The 25,386-nt window shown below is 40.1% G+C and overlaps 1 protein-coding gene across 1 annotated transcript in view; it reads left to right on the top strand.

The window, feature by feature from the left end:
• LOC137660957 (vesicular inhibitory amino acid transporter-like) overlaps positions 1-25,386 on the top strand; it is a 90,336-nt gene that overhangs the window by 17,454 nt on the left and 47,496 nt on the right. The window contains exons 4-5 of the mRNA XM_068396202.1: positions 18,896-20,029; positions 20,875-20,930. Coding sequence (XP_068252303.1) covers positions 18,896-20,029; positions 20,875-20,930 — 1,190 coding nt within the window. The remainder of the gene's footprint in view (positions 1-18,895; positions 20,030-20,874; positions 20,931-25,386) is intronic.

Raw genomic sequence — 25,386 nt, forward strand, 5'->3', positions numbered from 1 at the left:
CATGAGATCCTGAACTCTACCATCTCATGGTCACTACAACCAAGGCTGCCCTCAACCTTCACCTCTTCAACCAGACCCTCCTTGTTAGTGAGGATCAGATCCAGCAGCGCTCCTCTCCTAGTTGCCTCATCCACCATTTGCATGAGAAAGTTATCATCAACGCACTGGAGGAACCTCCTGGACTGGGGATGGCTGGCTGAGTAGGCCTCCCAGCAAATATCAGGGTAGTTGAAATCCCCCACAACAACCAGACCCTGTAATTGCGAGACTGCTCTCAGCTGCCTGTAGAAGGCCTCATCACCCTCCTCATCCTGATCCAGTGGCCTCTAATAGACACCCACAACAGTATCACCCCTGCCAGCCTGCCCCTTAATTCGCACCCACAAACTCTCAACTCGCTCCTGATCCGCCTCTGGACAGAACTCAATACATTCTAGCTGCTCACTCACATAAAGAGCAACTCCACCACCTCTCCTTAGCGGCCTGTCTTTCCTGAACAGGACATAGCCATCCATTACCACATTCCAGTCATGCGAGGCATCCCACCAAGTCTCTGTAATTGCCACTAGATCATAGGAGTTAGAAACACGGATTTCTAACTCCTGCTTATTCCCCATGCTGCATGCATTGGTGTACAGGCATTTCAGGGAGCGAGCTGGGCACACCGGTTTCATCCCAGATTCACCCCCTGAATTCACCCCAGGGGGATGGGAGGCCTCCTGGTCTACCTCAACACTAGAGCGTTGCCCCAGTGGTACAAGCCCAGCTACCACCCCATCCCCCTTCGAATCTAGTTTAAAGCTCTCCGAATGAGCCCTGCTAATTCCTGTCCCAGAACCCTTTTGCCCCTACGACATAAACCTTTCCCATGTATCACTGTCACGCCTGTTGTCTTATAAAACCAGCCATTATCAAAGAACCCAAAGCCCTGCCTGTAGCACCAGTCTCGTAGCCAGGCGTTAATAGAGAGAATCCTACTATTCCATCCCACGTCATCACCTGAAAGTGGAAGGAGGGAGGAGAAAACAACTTGTGCCCCAGACTCTTTCACCAACCGTCCTAGGGCCTTGTAGTCTTTCTTCATCCCCCTCAGACTACGGGATGCAGCTTCTTCCCCACCTGTCTGGAAGATCAGCAGGGGGTAGTAGTCTGTGGCCTTCACCAGGCTGGGGAGTTGCCTGGTGATATCCCTGATTCGGGCTCCAGGCAGGCTGCAGACCTCCCTGTGATGGGGGTCAGCTCTGCATATTGGGCCCTCAGATCCCTTTAGGAAGGAGTCTCCAACCACTAAAACTCTTCTCTTCTTCCTTGTGGAGGAGGTAGCTATACGCCCGTCAGGTTTTTGTGACTGTGGTGGGACCTCTGATATAGGTTGCCTCTCCACCACATCCCCGTTGGACCGGCTGTATTCCACTAGGGCTTCATATCTATTGCTCAGAGGCACCTGTGGAGGCAAGAAGGGCACTCGCCATTTGCCACGGCCATAGACTTGCCTCCACTCACTCCTCTCCTCTAGGTTACCGTTTTCCACCTGGGAGGGGCAGAGTACAGGGGCCCCTCGATCCTGGGAGCTCTCCGGCAGGTGCTCCCATTTTTGTTGCAGGGAAGGCAGAGCCTGGCTCCACCAGTCTATCTCCATTTCAGCCTCCCGAATGCTCCTAAGCCTTTCTACTTCGGCTTGAAGCCTTTCAACCTGGCTTTGCAGCTGTGCCGCTCGGCCAAGCAGATCATCTACTTGCTCACAGTGCACACAGCCCTCTGACACCACAGAGACGCTGGAGCATTCCCTGCAGCCGGCAACCTGCACCATCGCCTCCTTCCGTGGGAGCTCTGTCTGGGTTCCCACATCCATTTTGGTCTTCTTCCACCGGGTAGATACCATTGTTCTTTCACTGAACTGGGAAATACCTGCTGGTGACACCCCTGGTTCACAGCTCCTTGGCACCTTCCTCGCCTTGTGCACTGGGAGGGAGTCAGCGCCCTCCCCAACGAGCTGCAAACAACTGCAGCCTCTCCTGCCCTGGGACACACCCAGTCACTGCTGATTCACCCAGGCACTGCTGAGTCTCTCCCCTCTGGGCAGGGACTAGTCCCTGTCCTCCAGGAGGCTCTTTATCAACGATAACAGAGGGTGGAGCGTTTAAATCGCCCGCGGTGCCTCCGGCTACGCCCCCTCCTCTCCTGATTCATTGCCGGGAACCTCCGGGTCCGGGGTCAGAGGGAAGCAGCTCGGGGCTGATGCTCGCGGGGGACTCAGGGGGGGCCCAGAGTACGAAAAACCGCCCGGTTAAGCCCGATGTCGCCCTCGCCCCCGCACTAACCTCAAGTCGCTGCCGCCGCTTTCGCTGCTGCTGCCGCTTTTCGCTGCTGCCACCGCTGTCAGTCTGTCCTACAGAGGTGAAAATACCTTTATTTTATATCTTTAACTCATTTTTACCTGAGCTTTACTGACAATAGCTGTCTAATATTACGTAGCCAGAGTAGCCAGAAGTGCTGCTGTGCTTAAAGAAGTCTGAATAATTCTGTCCAGAACCTCAAATTACAACCTTACATTTCAAGAAAGTGTTTATTTGACACTTGATTTTTAGCAACGTCAATTATCTATGATTTCCAATAACTTTAGCTGAAACTCTTCTTGGCTAGTACTTTTGAAATCTGTATATTTCAGCATCTGAATTTCAAAGCCACCATATTATCTTGCAGGTTATTCTTAGAAACAGTAGCTAAGTCACTGCAATGCATAGTATACTTATCCTGGGGTTGATGTCCGGTTTGTCACAGTCTGGTCAGGAAAGTCTTGCAGAATGTAGACACAGCTGAGTACCTGGACACTGATTCAGCCTCCTTTCTAACTCATTTGCCAGTAAAGGCTATGAACAAAGTTTTGTGGTCAAAGGTAAACCTGGCCTCACACTGGGGGCCCTCCTGCTTGCTTCCTCCTGGCCTTCTCCTCCTGTCCCACAGCAAGAGGGAGTTCCCTGTAGGTCTGATGGAGTCAGAGCAGGGAAGAGGCACCTAGGTCCTAGTGTGGGGTTCAGTGGATGAGCTGGGAGAGACCAACTCAGCTCTCCTCCTTAAAGCCGTATTTTCTAGCCAGTAATAACATGAACCTTTGTGTTAATCGGAATTTGCAAGTTGCTTTGGCGTGCTGCCAGATTCAGCTTGCCAACAGACGCTCTTAGAGGGGTCATCGATATTTCTGCTATTTTGTATCTCAGTCAGCTTAAGTGCAGTTCATAGAATCATAGAATATTTGGGGTTGGAAGGGACCTTTAAAGGTCAACTAGTCCAACTCCCCTGCAGTGAGCAGGGACATCTTCACCTAGATCAGGGTTAGGGTTAGTGTTAGGATTAGGGTAGCACATACATGCTGCACCACTCTATTTGTATTTTTCATTGCAAGAATTTTTCATGAGGAAAAGTGCCAAGTGAATTAATACACAGGGTCACGACCAGCTTCTTCTACTCTACACTACTGTCCGTAACCAGCCACACAACAAATGTTGATGATCTCTCCTGAACGTCTGCCTCCTAACTTCCTCCCTGAGGTTGCCATCTGCAAGAGACTCAGGCTCTCAGGGCTGCTAGAGACACTGCTGCTAGACATGACATCCTTCACTGCCTGTGGGAGTGTGTGACGATGGCAGAGTGTGTTTTCCTGGGCCAGTTCAAGTTCATATCGTATTTAGATCCCTCTGCTGCCCACATAAAATATTGGTCTGTCTGTTCAGCAGTCAGTAGAAGCAGCTAAACAGAGCTCCTTTCCTTCCATCCAGAGTCTGCCCACACCAGCCTTTCTTCACTGCCTGTGAGTGTCTTTGTCCTTGCTGCCATGCAGGCCTATCATCTGGCATCATCCTTCAGCCAGGCCTCCTTCTAAATCTTCACACTCATACTATGTCCAGCTTCTGCTTATTTTTATTGTAAAACATCACTAATACATAGTCTGATTTACCAATCCACAAGGCTAAAACTCTTATCTGAGCGCTAATAATTCCCCATCTGGTTCACAGTAACACACTCCTCCCTGACCTTGCCAAGATTGCCCCATGCACACCCACCTGGAAAGCTGATGCAGTTTCATACCCTATGTGTCCACCAGCTCTTGCAAGCATCTCTTCAACCATCAAACCAAATGTAAGCTACTCATCTTTTCTTTAACAATCTACCATTTGTCTTTCTGGAACTCTTGACTCTGATCTCTGTTCTTCCAGTTACAATTACCATTGTCAATTTGTTAAATATTTAAACAAGCATTCCTATGAACTTATATGAAGGTATTTATTTGCACTCCTCTGATCCTCTTAGAAATGTCCCTTTGCTGAAAATTTCACAGTTATAAGCTACATTGAAACCACCATTTACTCTCTTGACTCACAGTTCCATATTAACTCATGGTTTCCTTGACTCCCCTGTCTGCCTGTACTTGTTTCCTGTTATTTTACCCCTAGATTTTAAATTCCTTGGAGAAGAGACCATCTTTTTGTACTTTGTTTGCACCATGCCCTGCACAATGGCATTCCGATCAAGGACTTCCAGGTGTTCCAATAATGAAAACAATTTTGAAAGTAAGACTCAAAATGTTTTCTATTTTACAGAAACTCTTTACAAAATAATGATTGTTTAAATGTGGCCTGTGATAAATCAGCTTGACGTTTGATGCAATTTCTTCTCTTTTTTTCTGCATAGAATGGATTCTCCCTGCTATTGAGACCGATTGTAGGGGCTGAGCACAAGATAAATCAGCAGATGAATGGGATAAGAGTACCTTTAGAATATTCTGCCATTAAAATGGGCATTCCATCTTAAAAATCCAGATGGTCAAGAAAGAGAATGACAGAACCATGACATCAAAGCTAAATGGATAGTAGCATTATGAAAATTATACCCTTTGAAATAGGAAGTGTTAGTAAACAGAATCAAATAACTGTCAGTTATTTGATCAGCAATGGTCACTTTATTCCAAGGGAGAACCCAATGCACCACGACTTGTTGTAGAACAAGGATCTCTGGCTCCCTCAGGTGAAGGGAACAGCTGATGTACTTTCCCGCTACACTAAAATCAAATTAATCAACCATGCTTTTTGGTCTCATCAATCCCTGAGAGCATTTTTAACAAGCTGAATGAAAACAGATGGTAGAATTTCTCCTTTTTTTAATTCATGGCAGGTCACATGGTATTTAAAAACACTATTATTAGGCAACTTTTAATTTCTGTATCTGTTATATCTTCTTACTTTATTGATGTGATACTATGTTTGAGAGTTACCTTTCAAAACAAAGCCCAAATTACCTATTAGAATTATTTACCAGCTTTCTGTGGCTGAGATCATTTGTACACTTGTGCCTCTCTATAGCACATGCCACTGACCAGCTATCACTGATGGAAAATATTCTTCTTAAAAATGTTCTTTCTGTCCCTATTCTTAAAGTTATGAGGTGTGTAACCTCAGTGAATTTGCTTTAATAAACCATATTTGGACATGTAACTCCTCCCAAGATGATAACGTTCCTTCCAAGACAGCAAGAACATAGTGATAAGCAGCAGAAAGTAAAATATTTTGTCAGATAGCATTCCTTTCCTGTTTTTTTATAAACTTCCTTCACTTCCATTAGCAAATATTCAGAAAGGAGCTCATTTTTTTTATAAAAAGAAAGGCTGAGCCTTAGGGTTCATCAAGGAATAAAGGTTGACAAGCTCAACATCTGCAGGTGTATAAGAATTTAATGCTGAAAGTAAAGGACATCTGACTTATTATAATGTACTGTTAGAATCAGAAATAATAATGTTTCTGTATTAGTCTTTCCGAAGGGTAAAACTTCTTCCACACAATCCGTAGATGGTTAATCTACAGTTTACTTCAGTGTGTATAATTCCTGACAGCAGGAGATTCACTGAAATGGCACAAGCTCTGTCTGAATGAGCAATTGAGATATTTGAGAAAACAAAAAGCCCTAAACACTGATTACACACAGTACTGAAGATGATATATTGTAACCTAGTTTTAGCACAGTAAGCTGTGTAAAATATTGTGCCCCTAAAGCTAAATAAAAGAAATTGACTTCTATTTGCATCTATTCTCCCTCTTCTCCCCACACAGACGTTTCTTGGAAGGCAATGTTTCTCTGTATTCTTGGCCAGTGGCACTAGTTTTGCCATATGTACAATACTGTGTTCACTAAATAGCTAACAAAAAAAAATCAAATTTAATATTTACTTCTCAAAAATGTGAACCTATGAGTCAAAGTGAGGAAACATTCACTTCAACTCATACACACATACTCTGCTATCCATTTCAATTTCTCTCAGTTCATTGTTACTGGACACAAGTAAAAGCATCAGCAGATTATGTTTTGCAGGTCCCTAGAGCATTTTTGGTTGTTTTATGTTATCAGTAGCAATTGTAGCTTCAGCTTTTGCCTTTACGGTACTGTACACAGGTATTTCCATTCATGATAGTTTTTTTTATTGCTCAGTTTTCCCCTCTAGAAACATGTTTGATTCAGGTTAGTTCCTCCCTGATAAGCAGAGCATTTTTTTCAATTTTAAAACTCATTCTAATTTGACTATTTCAAACTACATGCGGATGTTTCAGAAATTGTGAATAGTTCTACTGAAGCCTGAAGAAATGTCAATATGGGTATAAGAATTATATGATGCAGAATATATTATTTCTCTTTTATAAGAAAGTTATTTATAAGAAGTTATCTTATTTTTTCTTTTATAATGACTGTCAATTCTCTCATTTTACTGTTTGTATCATATTTAGAAGTTGGCACTGAGGTCTATTCTATCTCACTACATTTTAAAGCCATTCTTATGTCTCGTTGTCTGCACGATTTCTGCAACTCCAAATGACATCTCCTCAGCCACCTTCCCTTAAGGGACTTAAAAATCTTCTTCTAGGCTTTAATTGGGATCTGGAGTTTAAAATCAGTTCTCCACTCCTGCTCTTGTTGCTTTTGCTTGCCTGCTGACTTTTTTCACTCTTGCTGGGAAGCCAGCTGCTCTGAGCTCTTCCTTTTATACTTTTTATTGTTGTCATCTCAAGTTAAAAATAAAATACCTGCACAAGACTGTAGGCTTCCCTCTGCTGCTTGGATGGAATTTCAGAGACTCTTTGCTATCTCCTAAATTGTGAGGAGCTGCCATTCCACCCCTGAAGGTTTCCTTTTCAAATCAGAAAGGATAATAATCTGCATAATTCATACTTTCCCTCTAGCCTTCTGCTTAGTCCTGTCTTATGTCTATAGTTAGATATTTCTCATGTCAGTCATTTTTTCTCACAGCCTCTTGCCCATTATATTCTCCTACCCCTTGTTGCTACATCATATGGTTCACAACCTTATGTTCTAGTGTTCTCCAGGTTACCTAATGACACTTTTTGCCCCCTGTCCCTGCCTCCCCTGGTGCAGTCATGTTCCCAAGGTATCCAGCTTCCTGCTCTTCCTTTGCTCTTCCTGGGCACCTCACAGTCTCATGGCCTTCATAAAGGAATTCATCTCACTCTATAGACGACACAGAGAGAGAGACATCTCTGATGGAGATTCACAAATCCTAAAATAAGTCCCCTACACTGTCAGAATGAATAGTCCTCTGGTGATCCTTATTTTTATCCATCTTTTCCAGAGCTAGCAGATTAGCTTTACTTTTTGCTGTATTTAGATAGGTGAAGTTAGGAATCCCATTCCTAATAAGTGTGCATCAGAGCAAGGTAGATATCATGTATGTCTTTTCTGCTACTGTGTGTACTCATTCATTAAATGTCTGTTTTAGACAGAAAAAGTTGTGTCTAATTGTAAGACAGCATCTTTTCTTATGTATTCCAGAATAATATACTGTGATACTAAGTGTCAGTTTACTGATTCCTAGAGACCAAAAATAACAGTATACCACTATTTACGTCCTTCATCCAGACTATTAACTGTATTCTCTCCAGGCAGTGCTGTAAGACAAATTTCTGCTTTATACACTGAGCTCTGGAAGTCATTATAACTTGATTAAGAGTCCACCTAAAATTGATGGTTGGGTCTGTGCTGAGGAAAGAACAAGACAATATTTGCCAGGGGAGGATTCAGTCACCTTTTATTCTGCATGCAGTCATGACAAATACTATGCCAGCTTTCAGAAAATATAACCCAGCTTCCAGAAGATGTAACCTGGCTTCCTTTTCACCTCTCAGAGGTGCATAAGGTTTGTTCCAGTGCAAAGTTCTTTGTAGTGTGGGTTTGTTTTTTTCCATTTCCTCCTCAGCCTTACTTGTTAAAAGTAACAAGGACTGTGGCTTGTCCCATACAGGCAGCATTCAAGAAAAACTCCTAACAAGCCAAATGCTTTCTCCCAGCCTCAGTTTGAACTTTCTATGCACTTTAAGTCTTCCTTTTGATATGTCAGTGCACACTCAAATGAAGTTATTTGGCTCCCCACTGCTTTGCCTTGCTTCTAGACTCCCAGTGTCCCCTCTCTGCCTCCCCTCAAGCTCTTTTGATCACATTTTCATGGAAACTCACTCATATGTTGCTATACTGGATGCTTTGAGTACTCGCCTGCCTTCAGGTGAACACCTGAGAGTTGGTGATGAGCTATAATGTGAGACATACGTAAGCAGCCAGTGAGTCCATATTGCTCACCACTACTAACTTTCAAAATAATGTTTGATTTAGTTTTGACTGCCTTACTTTTTTCATCTCTTTTTCCTCTCCGCTATATAACACATAATAAAAGCCCTCATTCTTTTACCAAAGGCTGCTTTCTCCTTTGGGACCAAGCAAAAGAATACATTTTCTTAAAAGGTAATTTGCTTGGGAGATTTACTTTGTGTGATTTAGTGCATTCTTGCAGACAGCTCTGAATTTGTGCAAACTAATATTTTTCCATGAAACCATGCAGAATTAAGCATCAAGAATATTATTTAATTTTTAGAACAAATATTTAAACCAATAGCAAAGTCAATGGGATCAGCTGTCACGCTCAGTAGCAGCAATTGCTTTTTTCTTGAGACATTTTTTTTCCTCTGTTCCCTTTCGTAATCTTTAGGAGATTCTTAAGACTAATCTGGCCACTAAAAGGAGAACAAAATCGGTGGCTTCTGTCAGTCAAATGGACACATACCTTTCCCGGTGCAGACCATGCGACTTCCTTACTTGCTTATCTTATCACAACATTTCATGAGCAGTCTATCTATCTGCCTTATCATCTGCTTATGGGACCTGAAGGATTGACAGAACACCACTTCTAAAGTTTCTCTCAGTATATAAGATGATTGCAGGCATTAATCACAGAATAAACACCTTAGCCACTTTCCTCCCTGCTGCTAAAACAGGCTGGCATTGGCAGTCAGAAAGAATAAGAAAAATCAGGAAAAACAAGATTGCTGGGGTCTAATTCAACCATCCCTGAAGTTAAAGGAAGACTTTTCACTGACATTAAAGGAGATAGATCTGCTGCTAAGGTCATACAGGCCATGGACAATATTTGAAGTTTTCCACAGAACAGCCTGTAGTATTTTTTAACTCAAACTCAACTGAGCTGTGAACAAACTGTGAAGAGAGTGGGAAAGCAGATGAATTCTTTTCCTGGTGTCTGTAGAGCAGTGCCAGGGGTCTGGGTAGACAGTTAAGGAACTGGAAAGTCTTACTGCTGAGAAGAAATAGGATATAACTGATACTGCAAATACATGGTGGGATGATTTATGTGACTGGAATTTAAAAATAATTAGATAAAACATGTTTACAAAAAAAGAGTAGGTAAAAGAAGTGAGAGTGGCACTCTATGTTAGAGAGATTATTATCTATGTTAGAGCTATTGTCTGGAAAGAAAAATTGTATTGTTCTTGGTGACTTCAGTTTTAAAGACTTATGCTGGAGGTTGTATGCAGTCTCTAGTAAAACATCATTAAAGTTTCTAAAAATGATAGATGATAATTATCTAACACAAAAGGTATTGAGCCTAGCATAAGGTAATTCTATTTGGAGCCTCATTATGTTGAATAAAGATGAACAGATCAGTGGATCTAATTACATTCATTATGGGAAAACAGAAGATAGTAATATATATACTTGGTACTTCAAAAGAGTGAATTTTACAAACCTGGAAATAATTATGAGAAATTGATTAGGAAGAATAAATACAGACAGCAAATTGTGAAAGCAATTTGGAAGTTGTTTAACAAGAATTTATGAGATGTCCAGAAGCCACATCTCATAATTAAGAAATAGTACACCTATGTGTTAAAACCACTCCTACTTCAGGTGTGAAGTGAATGTATCAATTAAAATTTAAAAAAATTAAAAAAAGCGAAAGGGAGAAAGGGAGGGTGAGAGTAATCATTGTAAATTATAAATTAGGAAGTGTAGCAAAGAGATATAGGAACCCAAAGACACTAGGAAAGAATGCATGTCCCAGGGATTAGGACAGTAAGAAAACAATTTTTAGGAATTAGAAAAATAAAGGATAGGTTTAGTGTAAAAATTTGAAACAGAAATACTAACAGTGGTGTAAATTAAGTATGAATGGAAATGTGTGTCTCTATATGTGACTGTGTATGTTTGTCTAAAAGCACCAGGAGAAACAGCAGAACAAATTTAAAAGGGAAGGTATGCATTGACTGCTACAGAGCACCATGTATGTGATTTCATTCAAATGGAGAGGTAGGAAAACTGACCTGTAGATAAGTGTTAAGGGAATGAAGCAGAGGACAGTATCTATAAAACATGCAGATAAGGAAAGCAACAGTACTGCCAAATTCAGGATTCTTGCCTAATGTTTATGAGGGTTGAGAGAAAATAATGAGGCAAAAGATCCAAAACTGCATCCACTCCAAAAGAATACATAAGGTAAATCCAAACTCTGTTTGTCATCACTGGTCAAGATGAACCCCAGAGACCCAGTGAGCACTTGGCTGCTGGCATCCCTTGTCCTCCATGGTGCAAGCAAGTGATCCTGACGAAGCCACTAGGACACGCACACCAGTGCTGTTGAGTATGTGGACGTGAGAGTGGGTAAAACTAATGTAGAGATTTTCTGATGTAAAATCACTTTCCACTTCTCTGAGAACTCTCACTGGATTTTGCTACACTGATTTGCTACATTAGCAGTAGAGGGAGGTTCTAAAAGTGTTCGTAACTCTGAAAAAGGATGGAACTGTTCATAAGCAGTCTCTGTAACAGAGAATCAGGAGGATGTGCTCATAGCACAGGAGAACAGTGGGCCATTTTGTAATTTTTCAGGATGGGCACCATGCTATTCTGCGTAAGACATTTAAAAGTTAACTCTCAGAGTTTCTAAGCTGTGTGTCTACACTCCATAGTGTACATATTCTCTTGCCCAGCAAGAGAAACAGGCATCTCCGAAAGGAAATTCGTCTCAGCTCTGCTAATGACCTATCTTAAGATAGGTGTGTGTTACAAATTGAGGTGCCTATTTTTTCCAAGCTTAGACTTGGACGATTAACTGTTAGATAAGTACAGTTACTATTCAAAATGAATGCTAAAATGTATCTCATTAATATTTTAAAAGCAGAATGCCCATCAAGTTTGCATTTGGGAGACGTAACAAAAGATACATCTGACCTGATAATACTCTTACTCAATTCCTATTACATGTGGAATTTTCAGAAGATTATGGATATCATTCCACTATTTAAAAAGCCAGTTAAATCCTGACTAGGGAAACCTGGCAACAATTCTGAGAAAAATAATGTTACTGTTAATTCAGGTTTTAGTTGATATAGAATAAAAAGCTAGGAATATAATTATTGTCAATCATTATGGTTCTGGAGAAAGAGTCCTTACAGTCCTTATTAAACACACTTGATATAATTCTTTGATGAGATTGTAATACAGGCAGTGAAAGATAAGTAATATATTTAGACTTTTAAAAGGAATTTTGACACATTAATACACAAAATTCTGATTTAAAAATTAGTGCAACAATAGAATGCATCCTAAATGGATTAACAACTGCCTAAGTGACAGATCCAAAAAAAGTAACTGTCAATGTGGATCTATTGTCAAAGGAATGAGTTTATAGTAGAGTTAGGAGGTTATCTAGTAGAATAATTGGCATCTGATCCAGTATTATTCAAGGTAGTCAACAGTGATCTGGAAGAAGATACAAAATCACCGTTGATCACAGTGGTGGCTGAGAAAGGAAAAAGACCATGGGGGTCAACAAGCAAGTAGCTCTGTTATTATGGCATGAGATTAAGGGACTTGCTATATTTTTTAATTTAGTGCTAATAAAGTTATATCTTCATATAAATACCACAGCAACACAGGCTTGCATTGGTTCTGGAAAATTATTTCCTTTAAATGACAACAAATGCTAAACAACATAGTTAAATATTTTGTGAAAGTGTACTGAAAAGCAGGGTTCTTGAATTTATCGCCCTACTCTTCCAAGAAGATCCATGAAGGAGGCTTTCCTGTATAGTTTCTGTGCCTAACCCATGTTCATGCAGGGAATGAAATACATAGTTGGGAAAAGAGTTAGGCTTAAATGAACTGTTCCAGTGGAGTAGCTACAGATGGTGAGAAAGGCAATCAGAGCTAATTCAGCAGTCTGGCGTATTAGCATGTATTCTGCATATAGGAGAGCTGTACTAAGTGAATGATTTTCAGATAAACTCTTCTTAATTTCTTAATGTATTTTTCCGTCTGATTGAGTCTTAAGGTGAAGTCTTTTCCTCTCTCTTCTTTTTTAGCATTGCTTTTTACTCCATTATATTTCATTGTCTTTTGGCATGTCTCAACTCTGACTATGATTTGATCTTCTTTACTTTTTAATTACCTTTCAATCATCTGCTTTGTTTTTCAAAGTGGTGTATTTCAGGCTAAAACAGCCTATGAAATGAAGCATTTTACCTGGGACTAAAAAGTCTTGAAACTGAACATTAAGGAACTTTGATATTTTCTCAGAGTGCTTGGCTGTGCTCATTTATGCATTTTTCTAAACCCGTTTTATTCCTTGGGGAGGTGCTTGCCCTGAGGTGAAGTAGTGTCAAACAGTGGTATGATAGCAGAAGGCCCACTTTTTGCATTCTACACTAATCCTGATATTTTTAAACAAGCAGCCAGCCTTGCTGGTGTGGGAAACACTCCCATGTATTTCAAATATTGCAGTCAAACCATTGACAAATGCAAAAATGTTTTAATGTGCAGATGTAATTTGGAAATCCTGATCTGCTTGTTTTGTATTGTAGGTGGATTGGTAATTTTTGGTGGTAGCTGTCATACCTGGTTGCTTCCACTTGGGGGTACTCTGACAAGGCTAAGCAATAGCTTCTAGCCAAGTTTGACCTTTCCTTACATGCCCTTTACACTCTTGTCCTTGCCATTTCTTCAGAGGCTAATCACCAGTTCAGCCCCCAGTCCTTTCTTCTTTCTAGGCCCAGCTGCCTATGGCTAAGTCTACTCTGGATGTTTGACAAGGATCTCCACTCAGGCACATGTATTCACTCATTGACGATGAACGACTGTTCATCCTCAGTCTAGGGTGAAAATACCCAAGTCTTGCAAACATCTTGGGAGACAAGGGAAGATGCAGCCTGCTGGGCAAGCTTGGGGTCCTTCCCTATACAGGGTGGATGGAGTGATGGCAAATAACACCACCACTCAAGCTGAGCTGTGATAGAGGACTGTTTCAAAAACTCGATCTCCCCTGTACCCAACTGTCTGAGTGATTTCCCACTGTGCTATTCTATTTTGTAAACAGATCACCTTAAAACAGTGTATTTAGAGCTAACATACTTGACTTTGCACTAGAACAGCTGGAAATAAAACCACTCAGACAGGAACACTTACCAGACAGAACGCTAAAACGAAGAGCTAGGAGGCAATTTAAGAAACAGTTCCTTTTACTGCTCATTTTTAATGGATGTCTCACAGCTAAGGCTGTCCTTGCCATAATTTGGACTTGAGAACACAGGATCAGAAGACTCAACGAGAGCAAGTGCTGGGGCTTCAGGCTGGACTCAATATGCATTGATAAATGGTGTAGGAATTACCTGTGTCCCTATTCCACTAACAAAGAATCAGTGAAATGTTGACACACCTTGTCTACGTTCTCTGTAAACTCACTCCTCATAAGAGGGGCACGAAAGCCACCTTCAGCAACATCCATGAAATGATTTCTTTATGGAGGAGGAATTTTCCACAGATAAGTCACTTAAAGAAAATCTCTAAGGTTGCTGAGCAGCTTGCAGCTGGAGACCACAGCTCAATGCCTGTACTGTTATATTACATTGAGAGCAAAATAAGTACTTATTAAAGATATCTTTTTATTTGAAATTAAACTATTTAAACTTGGTGACGTTCAGGAAATAGTCCTAACAGAAAGTATTGCTTTTGGAAAGACAAGAACAGAAGATCAAATCCAAAATAAGTTTTGGAGTCTGACAAAGCGTCTTTAGCTCTTCAAGCTCTCATGGCCATCACTAACATTTTTGGGTATTTTGTAGAAATTTGACAATGTGCTGATACATGACTTTTTTTTTTAATAGAAAAAGAATTTCTGTCAATGCAGGAAAAGCACTGTCATTTCACCACATATATACTTACTGTATTGGCATGTTCAGAGTTCTCCCATTTCTCTCCACTAACCATGATCTGTATCCAAAAAGCTGCAAAACTAGTTATGTCCACAATGTTTGCTTTCTATTATTAACTGAAAGCTGAAGGACACAGAAGCTGTAAATTCCTTACACAAATCTCACCAGCTATTGTTTACAAACTCTGCGAAAAAGATGTCAAAGACATCAGCTGAAAGGAAAACTCAGTTTCCATAGAAGGGCTCAATTTAGAAATTCTAAACTCACTATATGTGATTTGAAATTGGCAATCACTGATACATAATTTTAAGAAAGAATATACAGAGTGCAAAAATGGGATTGTTTAATGAGATCTGAATTCAGAAGATGAAAAAAAAAAAAAAACAACAAAAAAACCCCACCTCTATCAACTTGTTCATCAATGACCTGGATGAAGGGACAGAGTGTACCCTCAGCAAGTTTGCTGCTGACACAAAAGGGAGGAGTGGCCAATACACCAGAAGGCCGTGCTGCCATTCAGCGAGACCTGGACAGGCTAGAGAGCTGGGTGGAGAGGAACCTAATGAAGTTCTACAAAGGCCAGTGTAGGGTCCTGCACCTAGGGAGGAATAACCCCGTGCACCAGTACAGACTGGGGGTTGACCTGCTGGAAAGCAGTTCTTCAGAGAAGGACCTGAGAGTCCTGAGGGACAACAAGTTCACCATGAGCCACCAATGTGCCCTCATGGACAAGAAGGCCAATGGTATCCTGGGGTGCATTAGGAAGAGTGTGGCCAGCAGGTCGAGGGAGGTTATCCTCCCCCTCTACACAGCCCTAGTGAGGCCACACCTGGAGTACTATGTCCAGTTCTGGTCTCCCCACTTCAAGAAAGACAAGGAACTACTGGAGAGAGTCCAGCGGAGGGCTACAAAGATCATTAGAGGACTGGAGCATCTCTCTTCGGAGGAAAGGCTGAAAGAGCTGAGTCTGTTTAGCCTGGAGAAGACTGAGGGAGGGATCTTATCAATGCTTACAGATACCTTAAGGGTAGGTGTCAAGAGGATGGTTCCAGTCTCTTCTCACTAGTGCCCAGCGACAGCATAAGGGGCAACAGGCACAAACTGAATGATGGGAAGTTCTATCTAAACGTGAGGAAAAACTTCTTTACTTTGAGGGTGACAGAACACTGGAACAGGCTGCCCAGGGAGGTTGTGGAGTCTCTTTCTCTGGAGATATTCAAAACCCACCTGGACGCGACCCTGTGCAACCTGCTCTAGGTGAATCTGCTTTGGCAGGGTGTTGGACTAGATGATCTCCAAAGGTCCCTTCCAACCCCAGCCATTACATGATTCTGTGGTTCTGTGATCCTGTGGTCTGTGTTAGGTACCAAATAAAATTATTTGATATAAACAACAGCAAGGAGATGCTAGAGGTTAGAATTATGTTATGTTATGATTAAACTAACAATTAAGCATGGAAAAGCAGGCACCTGTGGGGACGACTGTAAATGGCTGTCTAATGTGATAATGTCTCTGAAAGACTTATGCTTTGGTTTAGGTTGGGACTAGTCATATAACCATTAATAGACTAAATTCAGTAGGGAAGAAGCCATTGTGTGGGTAAGGCCTTTGCTGACACTTACCTGTAGTTTAATTATACCATGACTCTTTGGGTTATCAGATACCATTTGAACTCCCAAAGGCAGGGTAAGGGGCAAAATAGTAATGCTGTGAGCACGGAATAAAGGAGATTATAAGCTTGCTACAAACTGCAAGGAACTGAGAAAATATCATTGTTCTTATGCTAATATAGAAGATGACTCTCTGGCTTTTCTCTTCCTAATATTTTCAAAGACTGGATTTATTTGTGATGCTTTTAAACTCAATCTGTTATGTAAATATTCTCCAAGGACTGTTTTCATAGGAAAGTAAACACATTTTGTTCTTTAGGCAACTACCTAACTTGCCAGTCCGTCAAAGCCACAATTAAAAATGGCATGATACCAAAAGCTACTGTTAGATGTGTGCTACTTGCAGTCTGTATACAGCCAGATATCTAGTCTTTTTAAGAAAGTAGACTGTTAGATGGAAGAAATGGTAGAATTTTGAACACTTCTGTGAAGTTCATGTACAAAAGAAATGCTAATTACACTGCAAGTTAATTGGATCATGAGATCTGTATTAGAATGGAGCTAAGCCATTGGAATGAGGAGATTTGGGTGACTGAAGTACTGCAAGCTATGTAGTTGAATGTCCCAGCTTCTAAACGAAATGGCACCTGTGACATATGCAAAACCATTGCTGTAATTCAAGTCACTGAAAACAACCAAAAAAGGTATTTATTCAATAACTTTATTATTATATCAGTAATAATAACTGAGTTACTTCTGTTTCAGTACATAAAGGCACAGAACTTTATAATCAAAATATACTAGGACATGTATTTAATATGATTCTTCCAGCTCTAATTCAGCTGAAAGCTGAAGATATCTGCATCTAGACTGAAGCCTGGTGAAACAGGCAATGCTACTCATTCACACCACAGGCACTCCATTTTTCTCATTGACTTAGAGAAAAAATATTGCCCTAATTTAAGGACTTCTAATCTTTCTTCTCTGGTTGATGCTCATCCCACAATCTGCCTGAAAAAGACTGCTATTTTGTGTCTGGAAGAAAAGGAGAATACTTTTTATACATTGATGATTATGTAGTGTTTGAAAAATTGCCTCTCTTCGGAGCCCTCCTTATGGATCAGGCCTGGGAGTACTTGTATCACTTCGAAGTGGGGTGCTAGGCATATACCCTACAAAGCTGAGACAGGCATCCACCTTCTTGATGAGATCCAGCAGAGCTGGTCTCCTAGGCTGCCCTGACAGAAATTGTCTGCTGAGTATAAAACCTGAGGGAGTTCATGGAAATCACCAAAGACAGAAGCATGCCTGACACACTTGTTCCCTGCACGGCATCATGTCCACGATGGTGGATGGGAAAGTCTGAAATTAAGATTTAGACCGTTGAACTCACCCCTTCTGTTTTGGCTCCTGAAGGCAGTCAGTGGCACTACCCACTCAGGAAGTGAGACAAGAGTGGGTCGCCCCTCCTGCGAGGAGGCCTGTTCCTGCTGGGGATTCATGGGTTTTTCAGAGCAGATGGGGTTGCTCAGGTTTGGTCAGAAGAAGAGTTTAGATGGGTTTGATCCAAATCAAGTCCTTCTGTCAGGCCAGAATAGCAAACGTGAGCACAAATGCTCATATTTCATGTCATCGGTGCTGTAAGAAATATTGAAGTAAAAATTTCTGTGTAACTACTTAACTGTTATTTTGTTTCCTCCCTACCTTTCTTCAGCCATCAAGAACAAAAACGCCTGACCAGTCTGACTAATGTGCATTGCTTAATTTCAGCTTTGCAGCATAAAAAGAGAAATGTCACGGAAGCATCTTTCCTAAATTGGCTCTTTTTATGAATAACTATTGTTCAAGGGTTTTTTTGGTTTTGTGCTGATGGAAATTAAACCACATAAAAGTGTCACTTGTCCTTAAACATAGAGAAGAAAGAAGGAAAAAGACAAACACACAGAGTGTTCTGTGAAACTAAAATGCCACGGTCTTTTTTACTGGATAAAACAAGTATAATTCTGTTCCTTTCAGAAACTGTTTAGAGAAAAGTATGTCTACATGTTTTACATGTATTTTTAAACAAATAAGTTTGCACAGTCTAGAATCTCAGCTGTGCGAAGAATCACTTTAGCAGTAGACTTAACAAGAGCAAAGGCTGCATGAGGCATACAGAAGCCGCAGAGGAACCACAAGAAAAGTCTGGTGTCACTCTAATGCCATTGCCTTTCCAGAGGTCTGCTAACAATTTTCAAACTGAAGAGAATTGTCATTACTGGATCTATCTACAGTGCTATTTTTAATTTGAATGAAACTTACAATGCTATTTTTAGTTTGAATGAAACTTGTACAGATGATGCTACAGTTGCTTAATTTTATTGAGTTGAACCTGTTTCGTTAACATGTATGTTGACTGAATAACTGCCTATGAACCTTCTAAAATGGGCTTCTAGTCACATCAGTGTGAAATATTAACTAGGAACCTGCCTCTGTCATTCAGTCACATTCTCTTTTTCCTAGCTTACCATTACATGTTTGTTAATAGGAGCAGTTATTTTTGCTCATAATTCCATTTATCCTAAATAAAGACATTTCTCATGATTGTTACTTACTTAGCTGAATGTAGCAGTACTTCCACCATGCAGTCAGGTGAAAGAAATGTTCAATGGAGGGCAGGTTTGGGAGTATGGCTTCTAGTCAGCATTTTGCCTCAGGGATTTTGTGCTATCTTTTCTTTCTCTTTTTCCTTTTCAGGGAATATTTGTCCTAGGATTGCCTTATGCTCTTCTCCACAGTGGATACAGTGGCCTGTTTCTTATTATCTTGGCTGCAGCATTATGCTGTTACACGGGCAAAATTCTAATCTCTTGCCTGTATGAAGAAAATGAAGATGGGCAGCTCATAAGAGTGAGAGACACGTATGAAGACATTGCGAATGCCTGCTGCAAAAAGCTAGCTCCCAAACTAGGTGTCATAGTTGTCAATGTGACCCAAGTGACGGAACTGATCATGACATGTATTTTGTATCTGGTTGTTAGTGGGAACTTGCTGTCACATAGTTTTCCATATATACCAGTGACTGAGAAAACTTGGTCTGTAATTGCATTTGTTACGCTGCTGCCTTGTGTATTTATCAAGACTCTCAAAATTGTTTCCAAACTCAGCCAGCTTTGCTCCTTGGTCCATTTTGTTGTCGTCCTTGTAGTGATGACTTACTGTCTCACACAAATACATCAGTGGTCCTGGGCAAAATTCAGACTCTCCATTGATTTTGAGGACTTCTTGGTCTCTGTAGGGGTGATCATTTTCAGTTACACTTCTCAAATATTCCTTCCCACACTTGAAGGTAACATGAAAAACCCAGGGGAATTTAGATGTATGCTGAACTGGACACACTTTTTAGCTTGTGTCTTGAAAACAACCTTTGCACTGACTGCATTCTTGACCTGGGGTGAAGAGACAAAGGAAGTTATTACTGACAACCTGCCATCATTTCTTCAAACCCTAGTGAATTTGTGTCTCTTAACCAAGGCTCTTCTTTCTTACCCTTTGCCCTTTTTTGCAGCCACAGAAATTGTGTATGCTTGTATTTCTAGAGGCAACCATTCCAATTACAGATCTCCACTATTTGCTTTCGGTGTAAGAGGCTCATTTCTCCTGTTAACTCTGCTGATGGCCATGTTCATACCACATTTTGCCCTGTTGATGGGTTTAACAGGCAGTGTAACAGGTGCTGCTATGACTTTTCTTCTTCCTTCTGTCTTCCATTTAAAACTTAAATGGAAAAAACTATCCTTCTTTGAAAAATGTGCAGATACCTCTGTGTTTATTTTGGGTTTCCTTTGTAGTCTTGGAGGCATAGTTTGCTCAATAAAAGGGATGCTTGAGGTATTTGGAGGAGTGTAAAAAGATTTCCTGAAGGCAAGTGAGGCCCAAATCTTATAAATGCTTTTATCCAATTAGTCAGTATATAAGAGATTTTGTCACTAGGTAAAATTAAGCGTATGCTTAAATGTTTGCAGGATCAGGGCTTTAAATGTAAAAGTATGTGGCTCTAAGCAAATTAGAAAATAACCTTTATAGCCAAAAAGTACAAAATTACCCCTATTTAAAATGTTGAGAGGAAAGAAGGCATTGGAGATGGTTTAGCATGAAAATAATTTTAAACTATTCCTATACGGTTTTGTTCATACACGACATGCACATCCTAAAATGGTTACTGCAAGTTATTCCACCAATTTAACCAGGATTTCACACAGGTTAGATACTGTTCAGTCTCAAAGCTACCAAATCTAGCTTACAGGATATGAGAGAGCTTGAGGGAGCTATCGTTGCAAATGGGTTAAATATGATTTCACATTACTGGCAGAATGTAATTCAATATGTGAACAGAACAAATCAGTGAATTTCATTTTTGATGCAAGACAGGTTCTACTACTTGTTTTTTAAATGAGTAGGCAAAAAGAGAACTCAGTTTACAACAGCTTTGAAGGCCTGCTTTTATCATGAGTTCAAACGGGAATGCAGTCAGAGTAAAATGGGCATTCTAATACCTCACAGTCGTGGAAAAGGGAATTTGTTCTTAAAGAAGCTGTAGCCAATGACTGCAGCTTTTCTACAAGTCTAATTCCTAAGATTCATGCCTCTGTAATGCAGTTATTCTATTGGTTGGGTTACAAGAAGTCTCACTGGTAGCATGAAAAAGTTAATATGCAGTTTGCTTTCCCTTTTAGGCAGGATATTTGTTTGATCTTTGTATTTTATCTGATGATAGTAAAAGCTCAAAGAAGTAAATCAAGTTCAATAAACAGACACACAGTTAACTTCCTGTACAACTTCCTAGATCTCTAGCTTTAGAAGATATTGTCTTAATAAAAAGATCAACATTGCAATGTATTTCATATTAGCGATAAAACATAACAAGAAGCAATCTAATCAGAGTACTGTAATGGATGCATATAATCTTATTGTACTAAATCTATGTTATATTAGGTAATTAAAGTAATGATTTGAAAGAAGAAAGTTTACATTTTCATTATGAACAATTTCACACAATCTTCTACTGCATCATATGAAAAAGTCTTTGCATGTCAACATAAGACTGGATTATACAGTAAAAAGCCTAGTAGTAACTGTTTAACTAAACTATTTTTCTATGTAGTATCTTAGCATTAACACTTCTGTCCTCCATGAGCAACAGTGACCTCTCAAGGCTAATTTGCTGAATGATGAATAACATGCAATTAAACTTAAGATAGGAGTTCTGATAAGCTTTGTATGTCATAGAATCATAGAATGGTTTGGGTTGGAAGGGACCTTAAAGTTCATCTAGTTCCAACCCCCCTGACACAGGCAGGGACACCTTTCCTCTAGGACAGGTTGCTCAAAGCCCCTTCCAACCTGACCTGAAACACTGCCAGAGAGGGGGCAGCCACAACCTCTCTGGGCAGCCTGTTCCAATGTCTCATCACCCTCACAGGAAAGAATTTCTTCCTAATATCTAATCTAAATCTACCCTCTTTCAGTTTAAAACTGTTCCCCCTCATCCTGTCACTACATGCCCTTGTAAAAAGCCCCGCTCCCGCTTTCCTGTAGGCCCCCTTCAGGTACTGGAAGGCTGCTATGAGGTCTCCCTGGAGCCTTCTCTTCTCCAGGCTGAAGAGCTCCAACTCTCTCAGCCTGTCTTCATAGGAGAGGTGCTCCAGCCCTCTGATCATCTTCGTGGCCCTCCTCTGGACTCGCTCCAACAGCTCCATGTCCTTCTTATGTTGGGGGCCCCAGAGCTCAACGCAGTACCCCAGGTGGGGTCTCACAAGAGCAGAGCAGAGGGGGAGAATCACCACCCTCGACCTGCTGGCCACGCTTCTTTTGATGCAGCCCAGGATACAGTTGGCCTTCTGGGATGCAAGCACACACTGCCGGCTCATGTTGAGCTTCTCGTCAACCATGTCACCCTGTTCCTTTCTTTGTCTCCTAATATACGCTTGTCGTGCAGAATAGTGATGAAAAGTTTATTAAAACAAATTAATTGCATTATTACAAAATTATTAAGAAAACTGAGGAAATAACTAGTCTCTTAGAATTTGTATTACTTCTTTAGTACAATGGGTCAAATTCTGCACTCAAATCCACAACAGTTTAATTTATTGATCTTGAGATTTGTGCTGGAACAAATAGGAGGTATGTATTTTTAAGGAGTCTTTTTATTTTTATGTAGAATGTCAAAAAAACATTACTCAATGAAGTACTTGAAAGCTTGTTATTACCCCTATGACACAGTCAGAAGGATATTATTACTTGGATGATGTCAATGAAAGGGTCTCATTACTTTTTGTGTGGAGAAGTTTCACAGATACGCAAACATGCAGGAACAGTATTTATTCTAATTATCCTATATAAATCTCTGAGGACAGAGGGAGGTTGTCCAAAGAATCTTGTAAAAATTCTTTCAGCTACTTTACTTAAAAACTCTCCACAAGTAATTCACCATTTTTTCTCATCTCTTACTTTTATTTACTGTGTTTTGTCTCTAACTCTTCAGAAATTCTTGGAATTGTCTCAGTGCATTTGCTCTTGAGGAAAGCTTGGAAACAAGATAAGTGGATTATTTGTATGGCAGTTTTAGGAATTCCCTGGTTCATCAGTGTGATTCAAAACTGGCTTTAGTTGGACTTTCTTCTCTCAGCCTTTTCAAGAAAACAATGCCTATTCCTTTCAAGCAAAAGATGGTCATTCCCCCCCACAATCATGCTCTCTCACTTATGCAAGCTCTTTCCTACAAGGGGAAATGATTCATGTTTTATAAGAAATGTACTCATATTGTCCTTATTTAAACATTTACATAATCTCAGTTAACATCAGGGAACGGCAACGACTATGATTAACAAGTAAATACAACTGTAAATGCACAAAAGTGAAAGGAAAGTCATCTGAGTGCAAGGCCTCGAGAATTCTTGAGTCCTGAGTGGGGTTGTTCAGCCTGGAGAAGAGAAGGCTCCAGGGAGACCTCATAGCAGCCTTCCAGTACCTGAAGGGGGCCTACAGAAAAGCTGGAAAGGGACTTTTTACAAGGGCAAGAAGTGACATGACAAAGGGTAAAGGTTTTAAACTGAAAGAGGGTAGATTTAGATTAGATATTAGGAAGAAATTCTTTCCTGTGAGGGTGATGAGACATTGGAACAGGCTGCCCAGAGAAGTTGTGGATGCCCCCTCCCTGGCAGTGTTTAATGCCAGGTTGGATGGGGCTTTGAGCAACCTGGTCTAGGGGAAAGGTGTCCCTGCCCATGGCAGGTGGGTTGGAACTAGATGATCTTTAAGGTCCCTTCCAACCCAAACCATTCTATGATTCTATGAATCACTTAGCAGAGGCCACTAGAATAAGAGAGAAAACATGGTTCAATATTCACTTTTTGTGGCCAGCACTCAGGAAGCTTGCAGTGTGCCATTGTTGTGGGACACAAAAGCTGTATGAGCTTCCCTTTAAATGCATGGTGAGACATCTTCATGAGAAACTATCTTCTGGAGTCAAGATTAAATGAACCTTCCAACTCAGAAAGGCAGAGATACACGTACACACCCTACAGTTCAAGCCTGAATGTGGTGCTCAGCACATGATAAAGACAAAAATAAATATTCATGATATAAGGCTGACTCACTGGATTTCATTTCCTAAAACACACAATTGCTTATTTTTAGATATAGACTTACTTCTGAATACTTTCCAAAGGCAAAATTCTATTAATAATGTACATAAAATATTTGCAACTGTCTATATTTGACATTAAAATACCATCTATAGAATATTTTCAGAGAATCTAGAAAGGTGATATTACTATCAATTAGGAACCAGGAGGCACTGTATTTGTCTGTATAATGACTATTGGGAATTTTTGCCACTAAATTTATACTACAAATCATTAGAATCACTGATGCTAGAAAAGTAAAACACTGACTAAATATTAATCTATTATTTTGGCCACTCCTAGATTATTCATTGTAATATGATGGTACTGTATCAAAATTAGTTCTGAAAGCAAAAACCAACAGTAGTGAACATGAAGAAAACGCTAAGGAACAAGTTATGTGCTAAAACTAAACATTTTCAGACAGTCTTGCTTCATTTGTTGTGCCAACAAAAGTATAAGTAAAGGAACCTGTTCCCTTTCAGCAAGAATATCACAGGCGTTGCCTAAAATACTTCTCCCATTTTATAGGATTGCAGTGTCAACACCAAACCCTTAGTTCCTAGTTCTGACAGTAGTTATGCAGATTTAAATCAATTAGATTACTCTAAAATTAAAATATAGGCTCAGCCAAGGTATCTCTTGTAGGTAAACTGAGGAGCTTCAAGTGTTTATTTATGAAGGCTTCCAAAAGCTTAAATCTGAAGTTAGGGTGAAAACCTTGCTTCCACTGACTCAGTGGGATTACAATTATTCACTTCGGTGAACCAAGGCTCTAATGTCTATGGTCCATTAAAAATGCTTAATTTACTTTTACACCAAAGCTTGGTCATCACTTCATAACTGGAGGTTCTTTTCCGTATTATCACATATTTTCTCTTTTTCCAGCAGTGAGATAAATGTTTTCCCTGTTGATGCTTCTGAAATGTTAGAGAGATGTCAGAAGAGCTATTGAAAGAAGTTCTTGAGGGTAACACTATTTCATTAACTATTTGTCCTTGATTATTCACTTAATTTTTATTTTGTGAAGTGAATTCTCAACTACACGTACAAAATTCACTTTGCATTAACTGTTTACTCTGAAAATGTGGTTGTACAAAAATTGAACAAATGAGATGTCCTGGAAATACTTCATTAAATCAAGTTTCAATTTTCAGTATTTCTTTTCAGAACTACAACATTTTAAAAACTGATAGCTGATTTCTAGAAAGAATTTATCCAGTTCTTCTGCATTATTATTAATTATCTGGATGATATATTAGTCTTAGAAAATATTTATCTTCCAAAATTGAGTAGAAAAGGAAATTTATCTCAAAAAATATTTTGATAGGATGAGATTTAGTTGTCCCAAGAGTTCATATAAATAAAATGTTGGAAAATTTACTGTGTTCTGTAGTACCTGGCAATGAATTTGAAAATGCACAGTTTGAAAACCACTTAAGTATTGTTTTGTCCACGGCTTAAGTATTTGTCAAGCTCTTGCCACTTTGAAGTTAACCGTTTTTCATTCTTCTATGGCGTCATTACATTTTTTATGTGGTCACCCCTCAAACTTTTAGTATA

Source organism: Nyctibius grandis, chromosome 1, assembly GCF_013368605.1.
Source record: "Nyctibius grandis isolate bNycGra1 chromosome 1, bNycGra1.pri, whole genome shotgun sequence".
NCBI lineage: Eukaryota > Metazoa > Chordata > Aves > Nyctibiiformes > Nyctibiidae > Nyctibius > Nyctibius grandis.